At 52.3% G+C, this 14,182-nt stretch overlaps 1 protein-coding gene across 5 annotated transcripts in view; it reads left to right on the top strand.

The window, feature by feature from the left end:
- FAM193A (family with sequence similarity 193 member A) overlaps positions 1-14,182 on the top strand; it is a 106,213-nt gene that overhangs the window by 53,264 nt on the left and 38,767 nt on the right. For 3 of the 5 annotated variants that reach the window (XM_080685431.1, XM_080685429.1, XM_080685432.1), the window contains exons 3-5: positions 6,232-6,365; positions 6,871-7,038; positions 10,743-10,977. In XM_080685431.1, the coding sequence (XP_080541557.1) occupies positions 6,232-6,365; positions 6,871-7,038; positions 10,743-10,977 (537 nt within the window). The remainder of the gene's footprint in view (positions 1-6,231; positions 6,366-6,870; positions 7,039-10,742; positions 10,978-14,182) is intronic. The other 2 variants (XM_080685430.1, XM_080685433.1) reach the window with 2 other exon arrangements.

The raw sequence follows: 14,182 nt of genomic DNA, 5'->3' as shown, positions 1-14,182 counted from the left end.
GACAAAGATTACACAGGGAAATTGGATTATAGGCATGGGGAAGTAGGGATTTTAGGCATGAGGAAGTAGAAGGCTAGAGTGGGACTCCATTGTTTGGGCAACAAGGGTGTTAATCTTTCCATGAGAATGGACCTCATTCCAAGGTTGACTCCCAGGTCCAAGGTTGACTCACAGGTCCCAAGGGTGTACAACTCCCAGCCAGGTCAGAATGTCCTTTCTTTAAGCAACACAAGGCAATCATGGTTAACAGAGCATGATCAATATTTCCCATAACCTTAGCCAGTCCCCAGTATTCCTTTCTTGCCCCTAAGGCTCTCATCTTTATTATTTCCTTCCTTCTACTTACTCTGGGCTTTTCTTGTTGTTCTCTTTCTAGTTCTTTAAGTTGTAGGGTTAAATAGTTTATTATTAATTTTTCTTTTTTTTTTCTTTTCTTTTTTTTTTTTTTGAGGTATGCCTGTAGTGCTATGAACTTCCCTCTCAGGACTGCTTCTGCTCTGTCCCAAAGATTTGGGGTTGTTATGTGTTCATTTTCATTTGTTTCCAGGAAGTTTTTGATTTCTTTCTTGATCTCATTGATAACCCATTCATTGTTTAATAACATGCTATTTAGCCTCCTTGTGTTTGAATGATTTGGGGTGTTTTTACCGAAGTTGATTTCTAATTTCATTCCACTGTGATCTGAGAAGAGGCTTGATATGATTTCAGTCTTCTTGAACTTGTAGAGACTTGTTTGGTGTCCTAACATGTGGTGTATCTTTGTGAATGATCCATATGCATTTGAGAAGAATGTATATTCTGCTGCGTTGGGGTGAAATGTTCTATAAATGTCAATTAAATCCATCTGATGCAGTGTTGTCCTTTAAAGTCTCTGTTTCCTTGTTAAGTTTTTGTCTGGAAGATCTACCCAGTGAAGTCAGAGGGGTGTTAAAGTCCCTACTATGACTGTATTGTTGTCGATCTCTCTGTTAAAGTCCTCTAGAAGTTTTTTTTACATATTTAGGTGCTCCTATGTTTGGTGCATTTAGGTTTACCAGGATTATATCTTCTTGTTGGATTGATCCCTTTAATACTATGTAGTGACCTTTGTTGTCTCTTTTGATGGCCTTCATTTTAAAGTCTGTTTTGTCAGATATGAGTATTGCTACTCCAGCTTGTTTTTCTTTTCCATTTGCATGGAGATTTTTGTTTTCATCCCCTCACTCTCATCCTGTGTGTGTCTTTTGTTCTGAGGTGGGCCTCTTGAAGACAGTGTATAGTTGGGTCATGTTTTTGTATCCATTCAGCTACCCTGTGCCTTTTGATTGGAGCATTTAATCCACTTACATTTAGGGTTATTATTGATAGGTACTTATTTATTGTCATTTTAATTGTGTATAGCTAGGTTTCTCTCTCTGTTTCTTCTCATTACAGCATTCCCTTTAGCATTTCTTGTAATGCTGGCTTGGTAGTGATGTACTTCTTTAGCCTTTTTTTGTCTGGGAAGCTCTTTATTTAACTGTCTATTTGAATGATAGTCTTGCTGGATATAGTAATCTTGGTCTCAGATCCTTGCTTTCCATTACCTGAGTACTTCATGCCATTCCCTTCTGGCCTGTAGAGTTTCTGATGAGGAATCAGGTGTCAGCCTTATGGGAGCTCCTTTGTAGGTAACAGTTTGCTTTTCTCTTGCTGCCTTTAAGATTCTCTCTTTGTCTTTAATTTTTGGCATTTTAATTATGATGTGTCTGGGCATGAGTCTGTTTGGGTTCTTCTTGTTTGGGGTTCTCTGTGCCTCCTGAACTTGTGTGACTTTTTTCTTTACCAGGTTAGGGAAGTTTTCTGCCATTATTTCTTCAAACACCTTCTCTTTGCCTTTCTCCCTTTCTGTGTCTTCTGGCACATCTGCTATTCTAATATTGTTACGTTTCACATTGTCCCACAGCTCCCTTAAGCTGTTTTTCAATTGTTTTTTAATTGTCCTGTTTTTTAATTGTTTTTTCTTTTTGGTTCTCTGACTGAGTAATATTTTCAACTGTCTTCTAATTCACTGATTCGATCCTCAGCTTCCTCTAATCTGCTGTATATTCCTTCCAATGTGTTCTTTGTGTTATGTCATTCTTTATCTCAGACTGTTCTTTTTTCATAGTTACTATATCTTTTTTCATGCTGTTGAGCATTTTTACCATCATTACTCTGAACTCTGATTCAGATAAATTTCTTATCCCTGCTTCATTTCTGTCTCCTTCTGGAGAATTCTCTAGTTCTTTCATTTGGGGGTTGTTTCTTTGTCTCCTCATTTTGGCTTTCTGTTTGGGTTTGTGACTATATATTAGGTGGATCCTCTACACCCCTCAGTCTCTAGTGCAGGACAGTGTTAAAGGCTGTTTCTGACTAATTGGATCAGGCATAGACTCAAAGGCTCCGGAGACTGCCTCTGCCTACAGACTGATAGGATTCCAACTTGAATTACCCCCCAGGCAATCGTCCTCAGGTGTGGCGAGAGTTTTTTCAACAGGGTGGGGCAGTTGCTTCTGCCTGGAGGCTAATTGTTACTTTTAACCTCTTAAGTGGCCTCAGGGCAAGGTGTTTTCCAATAGGGTGTGTCCACTGTCTTCCCCCAGGCTAGGCAGATGTCTATGTGGGAAAGATGTCCTCCACTGTGCGAGGGAATGACTCAGCCCAGGAAACTTGGGGTGTCTGCCTTCTGAGCTCTGTCCCCCGAGTCCCCAGTCCTGGGTTCTGCTCTCACAGCTCCAGTCTACTTCTATGTCCCTCTGCCTGAGCACCAGGTGGGTGGCTCCACAGGGAATTTTTGTGTGTTGGCCCTTTAAGAGGGTGCCCCAACTTTCAACTGCCACTCCCTGGCAGACAGCACCCCACTGCTTTTCACAGCTAGATGTTATGTGGGTACCCTCTTCAGTTTGGTGCTCTCTGCTGGGGAGCCCAGCTTGGGGATTAGATCCCAGAGTTCTCAGTGGCACCCCCACAGCTGAGATAGCTCTCCGGAACTTCAGTTGCCGTCTGTGGGCGCCCAGCCAGCCCTTTCGCGCCTCCGCCCCTCCTACCAGTCTCTCTGCGGTCTCCACCTTCGGTCCTTGGGTATCAGGGCTCTCTCCCGTGAGCTTTCCGTTGATTGTTCAGGAAGCCTTTCCGTATTTCAGTTTAATTCCGGCTCGTTCCTGGGAGCATGTCCGTGCCAGATATCTTCTTTTCTCTTAAAGTACAATTAATATACAACATTATGTTAGTTTCGGGTGTACAGTGTAATAACTTGATACTTGTATACATTGCAGAGTGATCATGACCCTAAGTCTACTTGGCATCCATCACCACACAGTGAACAATTACTTTTTCTTGTGATGAGAACTTTACAGATCTGTTCTCTTAGCAACTTTTAAACACACAGCACAGTACTGTTAACTTTAGTCTCCATGCTGTGCATTACATCCCCAGGACTCATTCATTTCATAACTAGAAGTTTGTACCTTTTGACGCTCTTTTTGTTATTATTAGCTCAACTCTGTTATAATCCATGAACTAATTCATGTGATTTAATTATTAAAAATGGTTGACATTTGTTTATGGCTCATCTTGGTTGATGTTTCATTGAAGACTTTGTGTTCTCTCTTTGGAAAGATGGCACCGTGAATGTTAGTCACATCAAACTGGCTGATGGTGCTGTCCACATCGGCTGCACCCTTCCTGGTGTTTGTCGAGTTCATATGTCCCCTTTTTATGTGGGACACCCTGGCCTGTGAGGTAGACGTCTTAATTTTCTTACCAATGCTTTGCTCATTTCTTTAGTCTTGATTCTTGCTGTGCTTCATTTTGGATTATTTCTATTACTTGTCTTCAGGTTTATTGATACTCTACTATGTTTAATCTCTTAAAGTCTATCTTGTTTATTTTTTCTTTTAAGGTTTTTCTTTGTAAGACAATACACTTGTGTTATTCTATTTAAGCTACTAACTTGGTGGTAATTTGTTACAGCAGCAGCAGGAAACTAATACACTTTCACCCACCAGCACGTCAGCTCCAAGAGGCCAGGATGTGTCTTGTTCGTGGCCACGTCCCAGCACCTCGAGCAGGGTCTCACTCATGGGAGATGCTCAGGAGAAATTTGTTGATTGACTGGGCAGCTGCTTCAGCAACCAGGAGCTCCGTTCCCTGGACTGAGATGAATGACCCAGAGTGGTCATCTGATCTCTTGGGACATTTTTCATCTCTAGAAGTTCTATTTGCTTGTGTTTACACCTTCACTTTCTCTCCTTGCGTTTATGCTTCCCTCTACTTTCTCGAACACATGGAGTTTATCTCTAATCTCCACTTTCAGATCCTTGTCTGTTCGTAGCATCACATCAGTTATTTGGGGTCTGTTTCTGTTGATTAGTTTCCCTCCCGGTTAGGTGTCATATTTTCCTGCTTCTTGGGTTTGTTATTGGATGCTGGACCTTGTGCATTTTACATGGTTGAGTGGTAGGTTTTGTTGTATTCTTTTTTTAAGAAATATATTTCTTTATTGATTTCAGAGAGGAAGGGAGAGAGAGATAGAAACATCAATGATGAGAGAGAATCATTGACCGGCCTCCTGCACGCCCCCTACTGGGGATCGAGCCGTCAACCCAGGCATGTGCCCTTGGCTGGAATCGAACCCGAGACCCTTTGGTCCTCAGGCTGATGCTCTATCCCTGAGCCAAACCAGCTAGGGCCGTGGTTGGCAAACTGCGGCTCGCGAGCCACATGCGGCTCTTTGGCCCCTTGAGTGTGGCTCTTCCATAAAATACCACGGCCTGGGCGAGTCCAATTTGAAGAAGTGGCGTTAGAAGAAGTTTAAGTTTAAAAAATTTGGCTCTCCAAAGAAATTTCAATCGTTGTCCTGTTGCTATTTGGCTCTGTTGACTAATGAGTTTGCTGACCACTGAGCCCAGGTGTTAAAAGTATTCTTTTAAACTGCATTGAACTTGGACCAAATACAGGAACTGCAGTTAAAATCTGTCTCAGCTGAGTGCACGTTTAAGGACTTCCTGGTCCTCTTGTGCCTGTTTGCACGGCCTTACTCACCCTCATTCCTTGTCAGCGGGAGCTGTTACTGTCCTGGTTCTTGGTTGCTGTTCCGCGTTGGTCCGTGTGCCGGGCAGCACTGTTGGCGGGTACACAGCGAGAGCAAGTCAGGAAAGGAGACTGAGGTCACCGCACCTCTCGTTTGAACAGGGACACGTTTGCATAGAGAATTCGTGCCCAGACCTGCAAGAGGAACTTGGAAGGGTCATGGTGGATCCAGGGAGCAGCCACTTGAGCACGGGGAGGGGAGAAGGCGGTTAGGGTCCTGGGCAGCAGAGTGGCTGCTGAGGAGCTGCAGGCCCGGCCGATGGGCTTGCTGGGCCCCCTCACACCCTTGGGAGCTGGGAGGCCGGAGCAAGCTGTAAAAGGCAGGGAACCGGGGGAGGCCTGCGCCCTCAGTGCCCCTCCAGCGCCCTCTGCTGACAAGGCTGGACATGGTGCCACTGGCCAGGCAGCCGTTTGCAGGCCCCCCTCACCGAGCAGGGCCAGGAGGGGTGGGATGAAGAGGTGGTTGATGGCCGGCTCAGCCTGCTCCCTGACCCGGTGCTGATCTTTTCGCTGAGGCCTGACAGGTAGAGAGAACTGTCTTCAGACTGGTTGGATCAGCGCTGCAGGCACAGGCTGTGAGTGCAGGGAAGCTAGAGCAGAGTCTGTGTTGGAACCTGGAAGACCGTGGTCAGGAAGGTAGTTGGTTTCCAAGTGTGGAAGGTCCCCCGCGGGGAGCTCCATGCTGGCTCCCATTTGGAGTCACTCCGGCTGTGGCTTGGAGAGGGGATCAGCCGGGAAGAGCCGCAGAGCCGTCGCCACAGGAGCCCAGGCAGGAGGTGGCCCTGGTTAACCTCGCCGGCAGCAGGGGAGAGACCCGCGTGTGGCTCTGAGCACTGGAGCCAGGTGGGCAGGACAGGAGAGCCACTTCACCGGGGTGACCGGCACCCGGCTCCGGAGTGACGCCAGCCCCTCGGGGACAGGCAGGCTTGAGGGGGGCCAGGAGGAGGGCCATGTGCTTTCCCCACGTGACAGCTCCCCTAGCAGTCTGTCCCGTGCCTCTGCCCTCGGTGCCAGAGAGGAAAGTCCTGTGTCACGTCGTTAGGAAGCTTCAGTGTCCCGGTTTGTGTGTGTTCTAAAAGGCATTTGTCTGAAATTTGCATGAGCATTTAAACATGAGTCTGTGCTCTTCTCTCTTTCAAGCAGGGCCAGGACTTCCTTCTCCACGGCCCTCTGGGCGGGTCCCCGGCGGAGGCAGGCGGCGGGAGGCTGGCTCTGGGCGCCCAGCCGCTGCCCTCCGACACGTCTTGTGCTTGTGAGGCCTGCAGCGAGCGCAGGTACGGTGGGCGTGCAGGAGAGGGGGGCCGCCGAGTGGGTGCTGGGCTGGGCCAGGGCCGGCTTCTTCCTAAAGCCACACCCTCCTGAGAGGGAGCCAGTGGCCGGGGAGTGAAGCTCCTCCCTCCTCCCCGCCCTGAGGATTGACCGAGGGAGCGAGTCCTCAGGAGGGACAGGAGCCAGGACTCGGTCATCATCGGAACCAGGGTTGGTGGAGTGGCCTGGGGCCAGGGCCGTGGTGGGGTGAGAGCTGCCTGATGGGCCTGGGGGCGGGGCTGGTCACATTCCCCATCCCTGTCCTGGGAGGGGCTGATGTCTCCCAGAGACGAGGTCTCGGGGACTGGCTGGCCGAGGGCACCCCAGGGGCTGTGCCAGCCAGCTGCAGCGACAGCAGAGCCGGATGGAGTGGGGAAGGAAGTGGGTGTGGACCGGAGGGCCGCGATGGCGTCGGGGATGGCGAGGATGGTGCTCACTGACCCTGACCCCCTGCCTTGTGCTGCCTCACAGAGAGATCTCGGCAGAGACGGACCGGGAGCCGCAGCAGCTGCAGAACTACTGGTCTGAAGTGCGCTACATGGTCCGCTGCATTTACCGCCAGGCGGGGACCCCGCTGGCAGACGACCAAGACCAGTCCCTGGTGCCCGATAAGGAGGGGGTGAAGGAGCTCGTGGATAGGTACACGTGTCCCCTGTGTCATGTCCTTCCTCGCCGCTGCCGGGGGCTGTGCACGGCGGGGCTCCGCAGACAGCGGGCGGGAGGGAGCCCTCTGGGTCAAGTTCCAAGCTCTGGTGTGCTGACACCCTTACTGCCCACATCGCAGGAGTGGAGTCACCCCTGCCGCTTCCCCTGCTGAGGTTGACGCTAAGTACCCCTGTGCTGGGATGCTGCTGAGCGCTTGCTCAGCCCGAGGAGGATATGGCCAGCTGTCCCACCTGCAGGGTGAGGGAGGGCACGCGGCTCCGTGCAGCACGGCGGCCGGGGACATGCGCTGCGCGTGTGTGGACAGCGCTGTGGCCGGGCCTGCCCATGGGTGTCTCAGGCGGTGGTAGCTCACAACGTGGCGTCTGCTCTTCAGCAGACCCCGCATGCTCATAACAGTGCAGAATTTGAGGTGGACGTAATTTTTATTTTTCCTTAGAGTCTTAGCATCTTTTTTCTCTTTTTGGAAATGTTCCAAATAAAAATGATAAACTTGAGCTATACATTTCATGGATTGGTTCTCATACTGGTTTCTTTTTCTCATGTTTTGAATGCGGCACCTTTGGGGTTTTATAGACTCCTGTTTGCTGTGCCTTCGTTTATCCCGGACACGGGAGTACTGATTGGCCCTGGGCTGTGCTAACTGGGTGGTGGATTCCGCCAGGTGTTCCGGGTTTGACCTGTGAACCTCTGCTGTTCCTGGGCTGGTTCCAGGTGGGGCAGGTACCTTTTTTGCAGTTAGATTTCCCAGTGAGTGTTAGGAAAATCTAGGTAACCCGCCCAGGAGAACCACGACTGCACAGCTTACGAAGAGGCTAAAGTGAAATAGAAGACACTTGGAAGGAAATAGTCAGCAGGGAGTGCGGAGGAGGCAGTGTGGCAGAGAAGGCACAGGGACCTGTGGATGGCTGAGGGTTGGGAGGTGCGTTACTCTAACGGAGACGCACGGTCGGGAATGGAGAAGGCCACGTCCCGTGTGGTCGTAGACACTGTCTGTGTTGTTCTTAGTCTTTGTGTCCAAGAGCGCTTTTTGTTGACATGCCGATGAGGCAGGAGGGGTGTCTGTGAGGCCCACTTCCAGGGCTGGTCCCGCTGGCCGAGGTGACCCTCTCCTCTCTGCGGCCCTCGGCACCCTGTGGGATCGGGCTCTGCTCCCACCTCTGCCTCCTCTCCTGCCCCACACCCTTCACTCCTGCCCTGGGCCTTGCATTTGCTCTTCTCTCTGTCTGGAACGTTCTTCCCCTTTCAGGGTTTCTGTCTTTTCTCTCTCCCTTCCATCATTCACGTTAGTCTCCAGGCAGCTTCTCAAAGAGGTTCCCTATCTAAAGTCTCAGGGCCTCCTCACCTCACCGTTATCTATCCCCTCACCTTTCTTTTATTACGTTGCTGCCCACCAACCACATTACATGCGTGCACGTGTGTGCGTGGGCACCGTGGAATGGCCTCCAGCACCCGGTGCCGTGCGTTGCCAGTATGCTGGTGACGGCATCTCCAGCACCCTCCTTCCTCTCGGTCGTACAACTTCAAGAAGATCTGTTTGCAAGAGTACGGCGGTCATTTCATTACATCCCTAAGATGCAGCGGCGGACAGGAAGTCAGGAAGCGTGTGGCTCATTGCCCCGAGCCCAGTAAATGTGTGACCGAGAGGAGGGTCCAGGCTGCTTGTACGTTGCATTGTCCCTGTGTCACTTGAACCTTGTGTGGGTTTTCTTCAGATGAAAACCGTTCTGCCTCAGAGGACATTATGCTGGAGCAGGCATGCCAGAGGGCCGCTGTGCTAGATTGTTTCGCTGAAAAATCAGCATCTCTGCGGCGTGTACGACTCCACAGTGGTTTTACTGGGTTCCAGCCGCATTTTGTATAAGGTGTCACGTTCCCTGCGGGGTCTTACCTGGCCTTTGTCTTTTACAGCCTAGGTGGTGTGGTCTTTTAAAGTGGGATAAAGCGGAATAGGTGCCTTGGCCAGTGTGGCTCAGTTGGTTGAACACTGTCCTGTGCACTAAAAGGTCGCTGGTTCGGTTCCCGGTCAGGACACGTTCCTAGGTCGCCCGGTTGATCCCCTGTTGGGGCGAGTGTGGGAGGCAACTGATCGGTGTTTCTCACATCGATGTTTGTCTCTCCTTCTCCCTTCTTCTTTCTCTAAAAAAATCAATAAAAACATATTTTAAAAAATAAAGTGGAATAGGCGATAACTCACATTTTTCTCTTTTGACCGAACGTGGTGCCCAGCCGTTGAAAGGACTCACTGTTTAAAGTCCAGGAGCTGAGGCTCCATGTGTCTAACACAGCGGCTGCGCCACTGCCCGGGGTAGCTGGATGTGGGGTAGCTGGACGTGGGGTAGCTGGACGTGGGGTAGCTGGACGTGGGGTAGCTGGACGTGGGGTAGCTTGATGTGGGGTTGCTGGACGTGGGGTAGCTGGGCGTGGGGTAGCTGGGCGTGGGGTAGCTGGATGTGGGATTGCTGGATGTGGGGTTGCTGCTGGCCTGGCCTGGGGCTCCTTCCCTCTGCGGCTCCTCAGAGGCACACGATGGAAAGTGACGCCGATACTGCAGAGAAGTCAGGAAAGCAGTGCCTGGCGGTGTTAACTTCCTGTGGCCGGGCCGGCGGACGCATTCATTTTTTCTTGCTCTTCAGCTTACAAATTTTATTTTATGCCCTTTTATTGGTTTTCTGGTGGATAATTTAAAACGAGATATTCTGTCTGTACGTTTCCCCTGATGATAAAAATAATGCCAGCCTGTGGGGGTTGTGTGCTGCATTCCCAGCAGGAAGGAGAAGCAGTCCGTGGCTGTCCCCTGACCCTGGATCCCTCATTAGGGTCATTCTGTTCACCTGTGAACACACCAGCGTAATCACTGGTCTTCAGCCGCCTGTTTTCACTTCCGTGGTCCAGGGGTGGAGCAGGCCCGTCTCCAGCAGCCACCTCGGCACTGCTGTGTCCACTCTGCCACCTGCTGGCTCCGCAGGCTTCAGCACCCTCCCCAGTCTGTGCGGGCTTCCGTGTTCAGTAATGAGAGAGCCTAAGTGGGTAGGTGACTGAGTTAGTGCAGGGCAAGTCAGCCCACCAGGTGGTGACTGAGTTAGTGCAGGTGAGAGTCAGCCCACCAGGTGGGTGACTAAGTTAGTGCAGGTGAGAGTCAGCCCACCAGGTGGGTGACTGAGTTAGTGCAGGTGGGTAAATGAGTTAGTGCAGGTGGGAGTCAGCCCACCAGGTGGTGACTGAGTTAGTGCAGGGCTAGTCAGCCCACCAGGTGGGTAAATGAGTTAGTGCAGGGCTAGTCAGCCCACCAGGTGGTGACTGAGTTAGTGCAGGTGAGAGCCCACCAGGTGGGTAAATGAGTTAGTGCAGGTGCGAGTCAGCCCACCAGGTGGGTAAATGAGTTAGTGCAGGTGCGAGTCAGCCCACCAGGTGGTGATGAGTTAGTGCTGACACAGAGTAAGGTCTCAATAAATGTATTTTTTTCTGGCTGTATGGATAGCGTGGGAAAGTTCCAGACACTTCCTGCCTGTCTCCCTCTGTTGCGTTGGGCGAATGTCTCTCTCCCGGGTGTGATAGGTGGTGGCGTGTCAGGTGGGCTCCCGGGGAAGAGCTTCAGGAAAGATGCTCATGGGTATACTAGGTCCCTCGAGGGGAGATGCGGGGGCCCGGGTGAGTGGTGACTGTCCTTCTCTGTGCAGGCTCTGCGAGAGAGACCCCTACCAGCTGTACCAGCGGCTGGAGCAGCAAGCCCGAGAGTACGTGCTAGAGATGAAGGTCCGCCTCCTGCGGCAACTGTCAGCTGCAGCGCGAGTGCGGGCGCCGTCTGGCCTGCAGGGCCCGCCGCAGGCCCACCAGTTCATCTCCCTGCTGCTCGAGGAGTATGGCGCCCTCTGCCAGGCGGCACGCACCATCAGCACCTTCCTTGGCACGCTGGTAAGAGCGCGTGCCTTCCTGGGCTTCGTTGGGACTGAGCTGGGTGATGGGGGAGGCTGAGACCTGGTGGTGCCGTGCGCAGTCCAGAGCCCCTCTCTGTGACGGTCGGGGCAGGAGGAGCCGGCCTTCTCTCCTCTGCCTCCCCCTCCCTACCCGCTGCTGATAAAAGTCGAGAGGATGGACAGGCAGTGACGTGTCATGAACGCTGGAGAGCGGGAGGCCTCGGGAGTGAGGCAGGCGGGGCAGGATGCAGGAGGACCAGTGTGCGGGCAACAGGGACAAGAGAGAAAAGTGGCTGCATGTCAGCTGGTCACGTCGTTACCGTACACAGAGGCCCGTGTTGGATGGAGTGTATGCGGGGGGAGGGGGGAACTGCTCACGGCCCCGGGCCTTCCAGTCCTTTCACTGCACAGTCCAAGCCTGAGGAAGGATGGGCACTGTCCAGTCAGGTGCCGTCCCCACCCCTGGGTCTTGGCCACCACCAGGAGTAAAAGGGGGCGGGGCGTGCCGTGGAAATGGAGTTCCTGTGAACTGGATGAGCTGGGGTCATTTGGAGACAGTCCCGCTGGTTGGAAGCTGACCTGCTCCCCAGAGAGACAGCCTCTCGTCGCCTGTCAGAGAAGCACCTGTTCACCAACAACACCCTGGGGCCTTGGTGTGTGTTCAAATACATCTTTATTGGCTTCAGAGAGGAAGGGAGAGAGACGCATCAGTAATGGGAGAGCATCATCGATCGGCTGCCTCCTGCACGCCCCACACAGGGAATCCATCTGTGACCTCCTGGTTCATAGGTCGGCGCTCAACCACGAGCGGCGCCGGCGGGCTGGGTTTTTTATTACCTCCTGAATTTTATTAAACGGTGCTTACTAGGCTGGTATTGGGCGCTTTCTTAGTGATGAAACTGACTTTGGAACAAATACAGGAAGTGGCCCCTAAGATTTTAAGCCTAGTGGGCTTTCTGTGATTCTAAAGGGGATAGACTTTTTCACCAAAAAAGTTTACAAACACACAATTTTGCAAGTACTCTCTGGGGGGCTCAAGGGACTTCCTTGAGCGTTGATGCAGTAACATTGGCATTCCTCTCATGGCTCCCTAAGACCTCAAGGAAAGCACTCGTTTTAGAAAAGCAGCTGGTGAGTGGTGGGGCAGCGGTTCCTGGGTCAGGACTGCGTCTGAGAAGCCGAGTGCTGGGACTGAGGCCCCTATGCTGCCTCGGGGCCGCGCCTGCAGCCCTGCCTCCACTTCTGCCTCCTGGGCCGCTCCCTGCTGTTCAGAGGTCCAGATCCTGCGCCACCCGCTCTGTGACAACACCCTGGGGCCTTCCCGTGGCTCCGAGGACACGAGCCATGGCTCAGCGCGTCTCCGCCTGCACCTGCCTGGTGCCCTGCTGTGCTGCCTGCCCGCGGCCTGCCAGATGGGTGCTGTTTGTGATGCTAACAGAAGTTAGTTTGAACCACATTTATTGGAGCAGATTCCTAGCAATTTACACAGAAATGTTTTCTCGTGGTTGGAAAAAAAACTCATGAATTTGAAGCGCAAAATACAGCTCTTTGGCAGCGATTCACTCCACCTTGTTCACACCTAGAGATGCTCACTGTGGTTTCCGGTGGCCCCGCGGCGAGGCTGGCTGAGCGCTTCTCTCCCCAGGAAACAGTGAAGGGCTGGGAACAGAATGAACAAGATGGCAAGGAAGGCAAGGAGCCTCGGGGCTGAGAAGTTCATGTGCTCAAAAGCCCACGTCCACCGGGGCTGCGGCCTGTGTCCCTCCCAGGGCGGGGTCTGCACGTGATGCTGGGACCACCAATGACGGCACCTCCGTGTGAGGTGACGCAGAGGCTCCGCGTACTGGAGAGACAGCAGGGACATTCACCCTCTGACCGGGTGGGTCGGTGAGGGGGCAGGAGGCACAGCCTCGTCTCCCGGAGATTGTAACAGCTGCTGCCACAGAGGTGCGTGGTCTGACAGGTGCTGCTGGCGTCACGTGGGAAACTCGAGCTTGGGGGGCTGCCCTGTGTGATTCCGGGCTGCCAGGAAAGCAGCCGTAGGTCACTCTGGAGGGCTGGCCATGACCTTGCGTACCCATAGGCCATTGTCATGCCCACAAAGCTGACAGTGGTTTCTTTTTAGGGATTAACCCAGTCCGTATCAAAATTTCCCAATTGGCTCAAAAATCTCTTTATGGTTGGGGTGTTCAGCTGAGGATCCAAGAAGGTTCACAAACTGATCAGAGAGTGCTTCCGGCCCATCCTGTGATCCCCATGGTCTGGAGAGTCTGCAGAACTCAGTTAAGATAAACGCTGAGCCAGGCCTCGGAGCCGTTCTCCGTAGCGTGGGACTTGCAGTCCTTTAAGCCTACAAGCTGAGGACCCCAAGAGCTTTTGTTTACGTGGACTTTTCATCAGTATTCACTGACATCCTCACCCGAGGGGGTTTTTCCTTCGGTTTCTAGAGGAAGTGGAAGGGAGGGGAGGGGAAGGGAAGGAAGAAGGAACATTGATGTGAGAGACACGTCTATTGGTTGCCTCCCTCACGCACCCCTCCCGGGGCTGGAGAACCTGCAACCCACGTACGTTCTCTTGACCAGAAATTGAACCCACGACCCTTAGGCAGATGCTCTAACCACTTAACAACTGGCCAGGGCACAAATAGCATATTTTAAATAAAAAATTAATTTTTTCAGAACAAAGCATTTACTTGTTTTAAATATGTTTCTATTAATTTGAGAGAGGGAGGGAGAGAGGGAGGGAGAGAACTATCAATTGGCTGCCTCCTGCACACCCCCTACCATGGATCAAGCTTGAAACCCAGGCATGCACCCCTACTGGGAATTGAACCAGCGACCTGTTGGTGCAAGGGTTGACCCAACCAACTGAGCCACACCAGCCCGGGGAGCACGTATTTATTTACCTTTTTGCGCATTTCTAGTGTCTGGCCCCGGGTTCTCACCTGCTCGGCGCACGGCTTGCTGTCCTAGGTTGTCCTGGCTGGAGCCCCTGAGGAAGGCCTCACAGATGTGTATCTGGGAAGGAGGGAGGGGCTGGTGGCCTTTCAGCTGGGGGGCTGCTTTTCGTAAAGTTCACCAGGGCCCGAGTGCACTCAGCACTGAAGCTAGACCCCGAAACCACGCCGCACAGCAGACACACTGGCAGTGGAACCCACTGCGTGGCTCACACTTGGGTCGGATCTGCTCACGCGTGGTTCCCCA

The sequence above is a fragment of the Plecotus auritus genome (genome assembly GCF_963455305.1).
Source record: "Plecotus auritus genome assembly, chromosome: 1".
Classification (NCBI taxonomy): Eukaryota; Metazoa; Chordata; class Mammalia; order Chiroptera; family Vespertilionidae; genus Plecotus; species Plecotus auritus.
Note: the sequence above shows the minus strand (reverse complement) of the source record. Positions and strands in the feature narration are given on the sequence as shown.